Source organism: Buceros rhinoceros, unplaced genomic scaffold (genome assembly GCF_000710305.1).
Source record: "Buceros rhinoceros silvestris isolate BGI_N320 unplaced genomic scaffold, ASM71030v1 scaffold2803, whole genome shotgun sequence".
NCBI lineage: Eukaryota > Metazoa > Chordata > Aves > Bucerotiformes > Bucerotidae > Buceros > Buceros rhinoceros.
In genome coordinates, this window is record NW_010402887.1 from 47,680 (window position 1) to 62,815 (window position 15,136).

At 41.0% G+C, this 15,136-nt stretch overlaps 1 protein-coding gene across 1 annotated transcript in view; it reads right to left on the minus strand.

Moving 5' to 3' along the window:
- The window catches only part of KYNU (kynureninase), a 53,114-nt gene that overhangs the window by 13,585 nt on the left and 24,393 nt on the right, over nt 1–15,136 (minus strand). The window contains exons 8-9 of the mRNA XM_010132780.1: nt 11,817–11,915; nt 10,966–11,039 (exon numbers count right to left, since the gene is read on the minus strand). Of these exons, the coding sequence (XP_010131082.1) occupies nt 10,966–11,039; nt 11,817–11,915 (173 nt within the window). The remainder of the gene's footprint in view (nt 1–10,965; nt 11,040–11,816; nt 11,916–15,136) is intronic.

Sequence of the window (15,136 nt, forward strand, 5' to 3'; positions counted from 1 at the left end):
AGATATCCTTTATCCCAAATGGTACAATTGGGTTTCTCTCATTATTCTCTTCTGTGCAATGTCAGTTGTTAATTCTAAGTAGGATGTGTAGTTAGAATTTGAAAAGCTTTTGAAGCCCAGGTAATTATTAGCCTCAGACTTCTGTAGTTTTGGACTTGCACATACTCTGATGCTTTCCTTACCGTTTTCAACTCATTACAAATGTTTCCTAATTATTAAGCAGATGTGACTTGTGAGCAATGCCATACATTATTAATGGTCCGGGCTCTTAGAACTCAGCGGGAAAAAAAAAAAAAAAAATCAAAACTCATTACAAAAAGTTGCTACGGTGAAAGCAGTAACTTTTTATATTTTATATCAGTGAACCTTTACTTTGTCAAAAGACCGAAGTCAGATGATTGTATTAGAAACTAAAAACATGACATTCTTCTTCTATTAAGGACCGTGTATTTTCAGTACCATCTAAAGGGGGACAATTTTTTTTCCTCTATTTTGAGGCTTATCTTGGTTAAAAAATTTCTAAATTCACTTTCTGCCTAGCAGCAAGTTTTTGCAGCAAAGATCAAAATCCTGAAAAACAGTTTCATAACCTTAAACAATGACACTTAGTTAACTACGCAACTTCGATGGGTGAAATTAAGAAAGCTGTAGATTGGAGTGATTATCCTTTTTCCAAAAGGAGCTGGGCAGCTCTCAGCTCCCTGACCTTCGCTGTTTTCTGAGGTGGGGGTTTTAATGCAACTGTTGCCACAATTAGAGAGACTCCTGGGTGAAAAACCCAGGCTGTTTGGTCAATCAAGCGCCAGGTGATTTACAGCTGAGAGGTATTTCAAGATAGAGGGTGCACACACTCTTCTTGAATTGATTTTTTCCTTGTTAGTCTTTTAGACTCAACACGAGTGGGAATACACCAATTTCAACATGTCCTTCCATATTACCCCCTCCAGGTCAAAACAAAAGGAGATTGAGTTCACTTCTGCGTCAAGAAACAAGTTGCTGTGATCAGGGTACAAGGAAGAGAGATGGCTGCAATGCTGCGAATCCAATCAGGGCCCCTCGGAGTCGCGCAGAGCTCTCCGCCAAACCTCTAAGGCGCTTGCGATGAGGGATGATAATTTCATTCACCATGACCAGGCAAAAGAAAACTATGATCAAGCAGCAGACAAAATAGAAGCCTAAATTAAATCCCTGGAAAAGATCTCACAAAAAACAACCCCTCTAAGGCTAATGAAGTTGAATTAAAAACTGTTAAATCAGCTTACGAACAACTATCGCGAAGTGCTCATCTATCACTTCCACTAGCCAAATATCGGGTATATGAAAAGGGGAATACAGCCAACAGTGTGTTAGCACATTTAGTAAGGGGAAATCGAATATTCTGCCTAACACCAGAAATTAAAAATCAAGCAGGGAGCCAATTTACTCACAGAGATATTAATAAAGTTCTCAGTGATTTTTATAAAGTATTGGATACTTCCCAATTATATTAAGGCAGTAAAAAAAAAGCATATTACATTCTCTAAGAATTCAGTAAGCTTTTTCTAGGCTGTTTCAAACAGATTAAATTAAACAAGAAGCAAAAGCAACAATCCCTCCTAGTGGTACTTTTAAATGTGAATTCTGACTTAAAGGAGACTTGCATAGTTTTGATTACTACGATGGGTTTACTGAACTATACAGTCTCCTCAATCCCTTGGACAGATCTTCGAGGTGATAGATTTCTAAATAATACATGTATCTGACTGAACTGTAACATAAAAATTTTAAGATCTGGGCACTTGCGCTTCCTCAGGACTTTGTTGTTTTTGAATACAGTAATCACAATATTAATGTAAGACCTTTATTGTACTATAATCCTTATTAGCTAAAACATGAGGGTTATCACCCCTGCTCTTTGCCTGAAACAAGAAGCAATCCACATTAGATGAGATTTTTTTTTTTTTCTAAATGTCAGTGCTTGGAACTAATTGAATGCAAAGTTTTAAGTGCCAGCAGAGTTGCCACAGAGTCCAGTAGTTGTGTTACGAAACATTTACTAACACTGTGATACTCAAGCAGAAAAAGATCCAAATGGGGTTTAGTGAGCTGCAGTCTAAGACATGAAATCATTAAGGGAGAACAGAAATGGGTGTCTTTCAGAGCTATTTGGAAGAGTTCTTCCTCAAAAAGCTGAAATTTCATCCATCACTACAGAACATGAGAGAAATGTGGTTAAGGGACCTTTCTATACAGGGCTGCAGCTGCCCTAACTTTCAGTATCATATAAACTGCCAGTATTCAGGGCCCTAAAATATGTTTGACATGAGATCCAGTGTTTGACATGAGGTCCAACACTGGCTTCAGGAGCCCCCAAGCTCTTCTCACTGCAGAAGCAGGTGAGAAGCCAACAGATAAGATGCTGGGGGTTGCTCTCAAGCCACAAACTAACTGTACCTGCAACACAGATCACCAACAACCACTGACTAAATCTCTGCGCTTGCTTACAACGGGTTGCTAGAAAGTCAAGTCAGAAAACTGTCAATGAAAACAGAGATGCTGAAAAACTAGATTAGGTTCAGAAATTATATTAGAGATTTGCTCCAATTGTTCACAGCTAAAGAAATGAATAAATAATCCCTCACTTTGAGGAGCTGTTTTTCATGCCATGGGTTAGAAAGAAGCTACAAGTTTCCCAAAACAGTTGCACTGGTGTGGTTAGGTTCCTGATTTGATGCTATGTCAACTGAAAAACTAGAAGGAAGGGGGAGGATACAATGTCCCTCCCAGCATCCCACTGGAAACTGCTCTTCAGACGCTAGAGTGAGCACTACACTGCTGTAGCTGCCCTGTAGTTTCCACACAGTAGAAGGCAGCAAGAGGCAACTGCCAGCAAGCACTGCCAACAACTTCAATGCCAAACGAGAAGTGACTGCGCTAGTACAAATTTACCACCAGCAACAAATAGCTGTGAAAATATTTCACAAATGGAAAGTGAGAGGAAGAGTGGCTGAAAGCAAGAGGCCAAGAAGTAACAATACAGGTCACGAATGTCTCTAAGAAGCTCCTGACTCAAAGATGTGTGGCAATGGGCAAGAAGTAAAGAACAGCAAGCTGTGGACTTGCTCTGCTGGACTTACCAAGAAAGGAGCTGGCATGGGGGCAAAACAAATTATCTAGCTTGCTCACAATAACGGTGAAGATAAAATAGATTTGACGAAGGGAGCCCAAGGAAATAGAAAAATGTAAAGATGTATGCCCTGGTGAGACCATCTTCTCCTGACTGAGCACTGGTGAGGTGAAGGTTCAGCCAGGAGAAAGCAGGTGTATGAGGACCAGAAACCCCATCAACAAGTGGAAACATATAAGCACAAGTGGTAAACCAGGCAAAAAAGAAAATCTCAGCACAATGTCCCTAGTGCACACACGCACAGAATGCCAACTTTGCCAGAAATAAAGAGGCTGAATTATTTCCTTACCCTGGACAACGACCTTCCAATTACCTTTAAGAATGCTTATGGCTCAAATCAGGTGCCGGCTGAGATATGAATCAGAGTACGAGCTGTACGTGTGATCCCAGGGCTGCGGCTAAAGCCAGAGAGGTATTTGGGCAGGACAGGGACATGAATAGCTCTGGGAGACATGCAGGAACTGGTAACTGACAATTACAGGAATATACTTCAGGGGACAGAAATGGAAAAAAAAAAGGTAATGGTGTTAATAACAGAAAAGCATAATGGTTATTGCTGGCACTTTCAGCTTTGAGCAATTTTGAGGCCTACCATGATCTTGAAGCACATTCAGTAAGGAAAAATTAGAAACGATTCCCCACTGCAGGCTAATGAACAAACACAAAAGCACGAGCAAATCTCATTTTTAAAAGACATGTGCAGACTACAGCTTTAAATGAGGATCTTAGGAGGAAAGCTTCGTAGAAAGTACCAAAAGTGGAAATCTGGAGTAGAAAAAATGAAAAATTATCAAATAATGAAAGTGAGTCAACATCTAGTAGGAAATCGCAAATGCAAAATTGCATTAGTTAAAGCACATTTCTGCACAGAAGTAAACGAGTTCTTAGTTGAAACAGCAGAAGATTTACTGGATGTTTTTTGTTGAAAATAAAAATTTTTTCCTCCCTAAGAAAAAAAAAAAAGGTTCTGTGAGGTTGATGTGGAAAAAAACAGATTAAGAGATAAGCATAAGAAGGGAGATAGTCTTTCTCTTTGTGACTTAAGAAGGCAGTCAAAGAGCATTTTCTTTCCATTTTGTTAGAGGTGTGTGACACCAGCTCGAGCATTGCGTCTCTGGACGTTCGTTCAGCCGGAAGGAAACTAACTCACTGCCTTCTCTTATTGGGAAAATTCAAGAGACAGCAAAGCGCTTTCAAAATTACCTGTCTCAAAGCGGAGAACTGAGGCACAAGGAGCAGGCGGTTAACAACGCACATCCTTTGAAGTGGTGGGGAAAAAAAAAAAAAACAGCAACCATACAGACTCTGAGGAGAGCCCCAGGATCTCTGCCTTGCTAGTTAACGGGGATGCAAGAGTTGCCCCCAGGCTACGTTCACCTTTCCATCAGACTAAGCCTGTTGGGTCCCTTTCATGTGTTTCCAGCAGTTGTGTCTTACACCATCTGATGACAGCAACCATACAGACTCTGAGGAGAGCCCCAGGATCTCTGCCTTGCTAGTTAACGGGGATGCAAGAGTTGCCCCCAGGCTACGTTCACCTTTCCATCAGACTAAGCCTGTTGGGTCCCTTTCATGTGTTTCCAGCAGTTGTGTCTTACACCATCTGATGAGAAAAGCTAGAGGTGGCAGATGGAAAACCACATCCGCAAGGAACACAGCCGCCTCCCTCTCGTTTCCAAGGCTGGGAGTAGGAAAGGGCCATGGCAGAGCCAACTAACTGACGAGTGTCCCACCAGCATGGTCCGGAGGAGAAAAACATGAGAAATTTGAATCTGCTCGGGACTGACATGTAAACTCCAGAGCTGCAAGAATTTGATCAGCCTTAGCCTTAAAATAAAAATGATTAAAACAAAAAAAGCCGACAAGCATCACAATTTAAATGCCCTTTCTTCATGTCATTGGAGTTTTGCACCAAAAAAAAAAAAAAGAGCAAATTGTCAAGCAATAAATATACATAAAATCCCCAAATCTGCCCCCAAAGTATCTGCAGCCATAAATGCTGCAGATATGCTATAAATATTATTTTGGAAAAGATATGACTCATGGAAGCTAAGTGCTTTGGTCTACTTGTTTATCTCCACACATCCCAGCGTTTTGATGCCTTGATAACAGGCACGAAAAGCAGGAATCAGTCCAGCACCATTCTTTTTAAAAACACTACTTTATGTATTTGAGAGATTTTATAGGACCCATGCCCGTGTTTTAGTACATACTCCATTTTAAGGTTTGAGATGTCAAAACTCAGTGCCTAGGTAGCACAGGAGGACACACAGGGACTGAAAACTGCCGGTTACTTTCACGCTGCAACTGGTGATGTAGACCTGATATACAGCACATTTACTCACCCATCGTCCCACGAGTTTACAAGGAGACACACAGCTCCTCTCTCAAGTATCTGAAAAATCTAAGCAGGGCAAAGATGACAAAACATGGGAGGCAGCCTTCAGGGAGGAAAGAATGAGAAGATTATTTACAGTGAGAAAAGAAGCAAGATTGCTTGAAGATACAGATTAATTACAAGGGAGGATTTGAAGGAAGATAGAGAAAATGCTTGACAGAGAACAAGGAGACAATCATGGGAGTCACATAAAAGAATGCACAGAGCTAAGGAAATAAGAATGGGAATAGATGAAGAGAGTGCACATTAACCTCTCTCTCTATTTCCCTCACAGACTCACTCCAAAGTTAAAAAATGCTCTTGGATATTTGCCATTCTGTTGGTGAATCCGAGAACACACCCCTGCAGTCCCATCATCGGTCTAGATTGGCCTAATAAATCACTTGTCCCAAGACAATGCAATTAAGCCTAATTAGCCAATGCCTTTATTCCTAAACAGTCTCTTCCCAAGGGAGGTTTTAACTCTTGGTTTCTAAATTAGCTCAAGGAGCTAAATTGCTCTCCTCTCTCTGGCAAAGAAGCAGTCTGTTTCTACCTTTGTACGGGATGCTTCATGCTCTCAGGGGGCACGTGTTGCACTCCGTGAATAGTTTATCCGTACAGGAGTCCACCGTTTGAGTCCACCAGGACCGGTGACGAGCCGATCTGCAAACAGCAGCACGCACACTTCATTTGTGAGCACTGACTTCCCACCTCGCTGCATTCAGCACAGCTCCCTGGAACCCTCTACAGTGCTTCTCCTTGGCCAGGTCAGGGTGCTCTGTGCTGCTCAAACTCTCAGTACTGCTCAGATACTCAGAGCTGATGGAATCCAAACGTCAATGAGAATTGGACCATCTTACCCTATTTTTCCACGAAGCATTTTAAACAAGAGCAGCTTTAGTTCTTTCCAATACAGTGGATATAAACCAACCTGCCAATGCTTTTGTGACTGTCCTTTGCTCCCAGCTCACATTGCTCCAAAGCTACGTTATTTTCAGCAGTTTCACAGAATCTGCAGCTATTTAGCTTGGGGATTATGTGGCTTTAATTCAAAATGAAGCAATGTGGTATCTCCTCACAGATCAAGACTATAACTTAAAAACTTCAGCTGGAGCTACCAACCCTGGAGGAGGTTAGGCAACTGCCTGCAACACAAAATTACCAGGCAAAGAGAGTCTGCACTGCAGCAGGGTCAGGGTGCAGAGCACCTGGGAAAATGGGAAGAGGAAAATGTACCAAGCTGGAATAGCGTATCTTTGTTTATCTCACGCCAGGATAAAAGTTCACATACCAAAAAGCTGTGTGAGTCTCTCTAACGAGGCAGAGGGAAGCCATTTGTGCCCCATCATTTTCATTGGAATCAAGATGCCAAAGAGGAAAGCGATCTAAGAGAAGGAGTTGCTAACACTCCTCTGGCTACGAAGAAATCGTCTGAAGACGGCTTCTGTTTCTCAAAGCTAGTATGAAATAGTTACCTTTCTGTTTCTTGTTCTTGGAGACTTTTTTTACCCTATTGTAAAAAACAACACACTTTGGTCATCAGCTGCTTCCTGCACTTACAGCATTTCTTCACATCACACAGACTTCTTAATTTTTAAACTCCACCTGCTGCTAGTCTGTGCTAAAGTTAAGTCTTGATAAATCCTTTCACTTTAAACACTAGACTGTGTACAATTTTAATTTAATCCTCTGCTGTGGCTTATCTATTATTCTCCTGGCCGCTTTACATACATTTATTTCCCTTTCATCTTTCTAAATTGTGCCATACTTTTCTTTACAGGGATTTAACTAGGACTTTTTTCTCCTCCTGTCTCAGGACTCCGCGAGTTTGTCCCTTCCTGTCCCTTGTGCCAGCTGACAAGAGAACTGAAGCCACTGCACATTTACAGTCGCAAATACTCTGCTGTGAACATCTGACTTCTGCACCTTCTATCCCAGGCGATCATAAACATGCACATTCCATTACAGCTCACTTGCCTGTAGATTTTAGCTATCCTTTTTATAAATGGAGAAATTGAGAAACAGAACACAAGAAAAGAGAAACTTCTGGAGACTAAAAAGCTAGGCAAGCAAAATTTCAGCATTAGTAGGTCACCTTAATGCACTCTGTGTCTTGGAAAGCTCCTCTCTGCAATACAACTGCATTTATGCGGAAACTTGGTGGCACAGAATCAGCCTGCACTGACCAAATGGTTTCCGTAGCATTTCATAGCTCTGCTCTGTCCAGGTCTTTTCTTTTTCATTTCAAACCTTCCCACGGCGAATCACTCTGGCACAATTAGTCAGGAATATATTGCACTGTGATATATAGAGCAGGTATTAAAGAAGCTATTCAAGTATTAAAAGAGACTTCAAAGGAGGTGAGATCACGAGAGGACAGGGATATATTGTACCCATAGATGTCAGATTGATTCAGATTTACTGCTCTAGGAAGAAAGATAGGAGACTAGCGAAGGACTACCCAACGTACCTGGGTACAGATGTTAACGAGGATGGTGACAACATGTAACTCTTAGACCCATGGCCCTTGCAGTGAATTAGAAAACTGTCCCTCGCTAAGCCAGAGAGCACGGGATGGTGTTTGCAGTGACACAAAACAAGAACAGGTATATGAGTCCATACTGTCTATACCACCTATCCTCCAGCCATCAAGCCCGAGGACCAAACCCTGCTCTCGGGCATAAATCCTTTGCCAAGTTAGCGCTTTACCAACTCTTTAAAATCTCGTGGAAAGCTTGCATATCCATAAAGGAGAGCAGTGGGATTGGCGGCGCTTTTTGTTCGCTGGGATGTGCCCTGGTGTCACTGAGTAACACTGGGCGTGGGTTGTGTAGCCACAACCTCGGTCTGCAGACTCAACGCAGAGAGCGGCCTCAGCACGGCCCTAGGGGCTGGAGATGAGGCTGTTAAATGAATTAGTAACTCTCTCTCAAGCTGCATTTTAAAAGCAAGCAGCAGCAAATGAGCATTTTTCTGAGCTGTGAGCAGGCTGTGGATGGAGCAGCACCCGTGGGGAGCAGCTGGGGAGCAACCCAGTTTCTGAAATGGAATATAACCACAACGTGAGCACCCGTGTGCTTACGCTGCTCTTGTTAGCCAGACTCTGGGTGTGGCGAAAAGCATGCTCATGAAATTGAGGGAAGTTAAAATACTAAATTCCTTGGTGATGGGATAGTAGTTGGGCTTGGGTGTTTAAAATTAAGGTTTTGGATTGAGCTGTTTAATTTTCAGTAAGTACCTGAGTCCTTTTTGCCCCAGCCTCAGCCAGTGCCAGGCAACGGCATTTGGCAAACGTTCCGGGTCTGCCTCTGAATAAGTCAGATCATTCATTTTTATATTAAAATACAATACATTATTTCAATAGAAAACTAACTACCCAGTCAATAGCTTGCAGAAAATACGACGGATGAGACAAATTAAAGAAATCTATATAGGTGAACAAAGTTACTCACACAATATTGGTCATGAGTTAAAAACAATACTTCAGACAGTTTAAATGACAAAGATACCAGCTGGATTGGAATTTAATTACCCCCTCACGTGTGGGCTCACGCAAAGAAACGAAAGTGTTTGGTGTTTCTGTTTCGGAATGAAGTTGTGTGGCCACTGGGTGTCATCCTTGATTCAGATGACAGCCAAAGACTTCTTCAATATCACATAAACCCCGCAACTTCCAGAGCAGTTAAATTCCACTCTATTTGATTGTACAACATACAGCAAATTGCTCTGCATTTAAATCAGCTATAAAACTGAATACTTTGACATAGACAAATTCTCCTTTGTCTCGCTGCTTTATTTGGAGACCTGAAATGGCTGGTTGATGCGGAAAAGAAAGAAAAGTAGTGCAACCTGGGCATATTAACTGCAAACAATTTGATGAGTGATTATCAAATCTCAGGAAGTATGAAATAACGATGATTAAATAATGCAAAGGGTCGATGCAGGAAGTCTGGAATTATATCCTTAATTGGGCCCCAGGCTGAAAAAAAATATTTCCTATAGGCAATTGTGTTTAAGACATTCAGCATCTAGATGCAGGACACAAGTTAATGACTATGTATGAAGAATCTGGTTCAGGAAAAACTAATTTAAGGTCTTACCTACAATGCCAAGCTAGTGGCCTCTCAGAAATTTCAGAATTTCATCAAGGAGGACAAAAGACACAAAGTCCTTTGAGAATTTATTCATTCCTCCCATTGCTGTTCTGTGATTTCTAGCTGGTCCACTATTTTTCACTCTTCAGCATCTTCCCAGCTCCCCACAGCCAAGACCCAGAGGTCTGGCCATGGAGCAATGCCTGCACCCAGCTAAGGGAGAAGCGGAAAAAAGAAACCCCAAACTCAATGCACTTTCCAGAAGTAATATCCAGATATTTGGAATATTTTCCCAGTGTTCACATCTGAGGATCGAATCAGCTCACAACAGGTCATATGTCATCCTAATGAGTTCTCTGTATGGGTGACTGAGACAAACTTATCAGTGTTATTTTGTTATCTCCTGGGAGTCTAGACAGTCTGAAACCAGCACATAGTGCAGCGAAGCTTCGTATTATAATATTTTTTCTGTCTGAAACTTGATTTAGTTTGTCTTCTTCAAGCTAAAATAAAAATGCCAGCAACTTCTCCAGGTATTATAATGAGAACTGAGTGTTTCCATTTGTCAGTGCATTAAAAGTATTAATCCTACCGGTCTTTATATACATACAGAGAGTACAGTCATATAACATTTTCAATAACAGGGTTTTTTTTTTCATGCAGCTAACCTCAGTTGAATAGCACAGCTTTTCATGGATTAGACAGTCTTTGAGAACACAGCTCTCCATGTAATGCTTCCTAGCTTTACCAGTGGATATAATTTTAATGAAAACATGCCAGTATTAAGGCGCTATTAAAGACAGAGTAGATATTGTCTTTGAAGTGTTTGGTTGCTGAACAAAATCAATGATTTAAAAAAAAAAAAAATCCATTTTTAAAGGAAGATGTTAAATATTCCCTTTAAACAGTCTCCTAGGCATGATTTAGGTTACTTGAGTTTAATTTTGTAAGTATTCTCTTTCATGATTAGTTTAGAACTCATCCAAGGAGGAAATGTATTTAAGATGTGAGCACATACACTAACAATTCCAAAATTTACTAAAATTAACATAAAACAACCCATCTGCGGTGACAAAGTCAGAGAGGCAAATTATCTAAGCTCCTACTACCCTTTGCAGTGATCCAATAAGTCACTAACAAATGCTACCCCAAAGAGGTTTTTTTTGAAGCAGTGAATTTCTTCTGCATGTATACACAGACACTTTTGTCCACCATCTTTGACTAGGAATCTACGCTTTCTCACTTTCAGCTGCCAACTGAGAAGGAAGATATTTTCCCCTTTGAACTTCACGGCATCTTTTATTTGGCTGTAGAAATATACTTACGCGGGTTTAATGCTCTGGGAATGCTTCTCATGAATGTAGGCAGCAGCGAGGCCTCCTGCTCCAGAGTTTAAATACTGCAAAGAATCAATCAACACGTACATGTCATGTTCATTATCTGTAAAGGATAGTTTTCCTTCCCTCACCCACTCTATATAACAGACCAGCTTTAACCCTTCTAGTAGTTTCTAACTGGAGATCTCAGCGTTTGTCTCAAAGTGTTGATGGAGGTAAAAGCAAGTATGTTTTTTCTGATCTGTTCTAAAAGTATCTTTCTTGACTCACGCACGATATTTGAAGCCTCACAGATAAAGGGCTAGAAAACTGAAGTCTATCTGAAACAGTCCCATGTCATAATAAATGTAACAAAGTCATCAAAAAATTCATTGGCCTCTATCTGTCAATTTTTGATCTCAAGAGAAGTCAAAGGAACTAAAGACGCCTTGTTCTACAATCTTATTATTTAAGTTTAGGCAAGAATATTCTCTTCCTTAGGGACCAATTAAGAAAATTCTATAGCCACAAGACCTTCTCAGTGTGGGGAAATAAGAGAAGAGCCTCCAGTACTGTGACCACAGAGCAGAATGCACCTCAGAGCAGATGTTTGACCACGACTAGCATCCATCTCAGACCCACAAGACCTTGCAGGTCGTTGTCAGTATTATCTTTTGGAATCTCTCATAACAAAACCACCACTAAAGTTAATGTTCATCTCTTCATCGCGGCTGGTTCAAAGATTCAGCCAAGTCTTGATCACCAGTTCAGGCACAGTTCTTACCTGACCTGACCTGTTTGCTGACCCATAATATAAGCGACATTATGGAAAATAGTCTCGAACAATGAATCTATTTTACCTTGTAGGAACACCAGCAGGCAAAATCTACTCCCCAGTCATGCAGACGAAGTTCTACGTTCCCAACAGCATGAGCCAGGTCAAATCCAACAAAGCAACCCTGCGGGAAAGAGATAATTAATATACTAAAGAAAACAATCATCACTATAAAACTGTCTGGAACAAACACCTCGCCATCTTTATTTGCTCTCTCTATTAAGTCACATCTGTTCTGAGTTATTACTAGAAACAAGTTTTCTATATCATAGATGCATGTAGAAATCACGAATTTTTTTGTGGTCCTGTCTTGAAGGATGCTTGGATACAGTTTAGATTCCTAAGTTTTTTACCATGCAGCAGAGGGGAATCACTGGAAACAATTATTCAGAACAGACACAGTATTTCAAACTGTCGTCTGGCACAACAACCTCGAGGCAGACAAGATAGTAAAGACGAAACAATATACACACAAAATAACCACTGGATGGCAGCATTCTTAAACTAAAAACTTCTTCCAAGCTTTGCTATTTATTTAAGCGCAGAAAAATAAAACTGCCTTTTGTGCCTGGACTACAAATTAAATGCTGTTTTGCATTTTGCTTTTCAAACACAAACAGCCTGCTTGCAAGCAGCATGGTAGGAATAAGAGTGAGAGCACAGGCTTCAGAAGAATCAACGCCCAATAACATAACAAAGGAATTTTTTTAAAGAATCTCTTGCTGTTTCTTGCACGATGGGAGCCCTAGCTAAATTATTTGAACATTTCCGTGGTATATTTAAACTTGTGTATTATCCAGATAACAATTTGAATGAAGTAGCATTTTAAGAAGTGACACGCTAATTCTAATTAGCGTGTTGGAAGTGTTGGTGAAGTTACCAACTTGAGGTGTTGCTCCAAAATGATCAGCAGAAAAATTACTGCCATAACATTTGAACACTGGAATCCAAGTTCTAAAAAACAGCCCAGCCTTCACATCCTTGGTGGCTTCTCTTCACAGGGGCACACAGAAATGAGTTGAGACCAGTCAACTGAAATGGTGAAGATGAAGCATCCTGAATGTCCATGGGAATGGTCTCTTTCGGGGATAAAATGGCATTGAAGAGAAACAAGAAACAGCAAACTCAAGCCAATCTGCTATTGAAGGTTTTTGTAGGGTTTTAAGGCATCAGCCTCAGGTGACTGGATTTTAACATTTACAGGTATTCCTTCATATGTGTCCCCCATGCTTTTTGAAGAAGTGCTGTTAGAGGTTCACTGGTTGCAGCGGAAAGCAGGAGTAGCACGATGTGCTGAGAGTCTTGCAGAATCTATGCGGCAGTACATTAACAAAATTAAAACAAACAAAAAAAACAGGAGTTGCTCATAAAAAAGAAGCCCATAAGAAATTTAATTCTAAAGTAAGTCTTGTGTTAAAATCAACTGTCCTTTCCCTGTCAGTAAGTAATAAACTCTGTAAAAAACTTCAGTTCAAGCACAAGCTGACAAATTAGGAAAATACAATAGATGGGAGGTAGGACAAGGCTTCTTAGGACACTAGAAGGTTGGATGCCCTTGCATGAGACTCCATGGTCACATCTATACCTGTAACCTCAATGTGCCTAAACTTCCCTCGATGCTGCCTGGCAGAGATTGGCTTGCACCCACACCATGAACTCACAGCCCTCAAACAGGACAGCCTCCACGGGTCACACTCCTCAACTGCTTTAACTGCTCCCCATCACTTTGAAAGTGGTTGGTAAGCTCTACTGGGCACTATTTAACTTAGTAACGAGGCACAGCCTGAAAATCTAGGTTCAGGGCTGGCAGGTTTCCCACATCATCTCAGAAACACCCACTCGCACCATTTTGTTTGAATTGTCATCTGCAAGATGGGTGGTGCTGGTTTGCTTTCCCTGGGAGGCGTCTGGCACTCGAGTCGCACAAACAGCAAATGTTTAGCCACACAGATTGCATGGAAAGAGTAAAACAAACTGAAACAGCTCTCCCTGCACAAGCCACGCAGAACGAGGACTGCGTGGGAACGTCGCTTCCCCAGACTAGGGGGAAAACAGCTCTCCATCTGCTCCGGGCGCAGAAGAGGACATGTGCTCTCCACGGCCTCTTCCGTTTTATTCTCACATCTAGAAGTAATTTCTGCAAAGTGCCTGGGTAGCTGCTAATAACCAGCAGGTAAGAACTCAGCATGGACAATGACATTTCGAGAGAGGGAGAGAAATGACAGCTTCACACCAGCAAAGCTGGGACATTTAGAAAGAGAGACAGGAAATGAAATGAAGATGAAGGATCTTAAAGCTCTTCCTACTGAGACTCAAGAGATTAAAAAATTTTACATATAATACAGAGTCAGTGGAAAATACAATATAACTTGTGAAATGAAAATTGTATTTGAAAGACAGAGTCTCCTAAAACTCTGCCATTTCTTCACTTGTAGAAGAATAAAATGACTCAACCCCCTCCATCCTCTAGAGCAAGCTCAAAAGTATGAGACAAGGAAAACTGTTACATCCTCTTCAGCCTGCTGATGAGTCTCTTGCACAATATGTAGTAATTTTGATTTATCTGAGAGACCTAAGATGGAAAAATAGCCTGAGGTAATTTTTCAAGCTTAATTTAGTTCATTTAATATTTAATGACTTAATGAAGCTGTCTATGTGCAGAGCTTTCACTTTGGGAGAAATCTTAACGTACATAGAGAACTTAGGAAATTAGCTTAAAAAATGTAAAAGGAAATCAGTAACTTAATTCATAAATGATTGACCTCGAGAATCCTAGGACATTTTCCAGACCTCCTGAGCTCGCAGCTGAAATTTCTAGCCAAGCCCTGATAGGATACAACACTGCAGGATTTTATTTCAATTGTACATTAAAAGAGTTATTAAGACCATCTGTGTAGGACATTTCTCTCTGCTGTACTGGCTTACAAGTGATTTTCTTTTCCTCCTCAAGTGACCCTTCCCCCTTCTATTTTCTCCTTCTGACTTTCTTGCTTGTCAGGTCTCCCCAGCCTCTTTGCTGCTCATGAACACAGGGTCATTCACCATCTTTCATCACCAGGATTGCATTTTTGCTATTAACATGACTTCTCAGGCTTACCCTCTGTTAACACACATTTTAAAGGACCTCCAGCCCTTCTGTGATAATATGTCAATTGTATAAGACAATCGTTCTAAGCACTGCTGGTTTCATCAGGTCCAGAAGCTCTTCAAGGAGATATGGTCTTTAAGTCCACACTCCTGCTGTGCTGAAGGCTTGACAGCCTAGGGACAGGGACTGGCTGGATATCACCAAATTGAAATTAAGCCCAAACATGTGACACAGATGCTAAGAACTCTGGTTCAGCA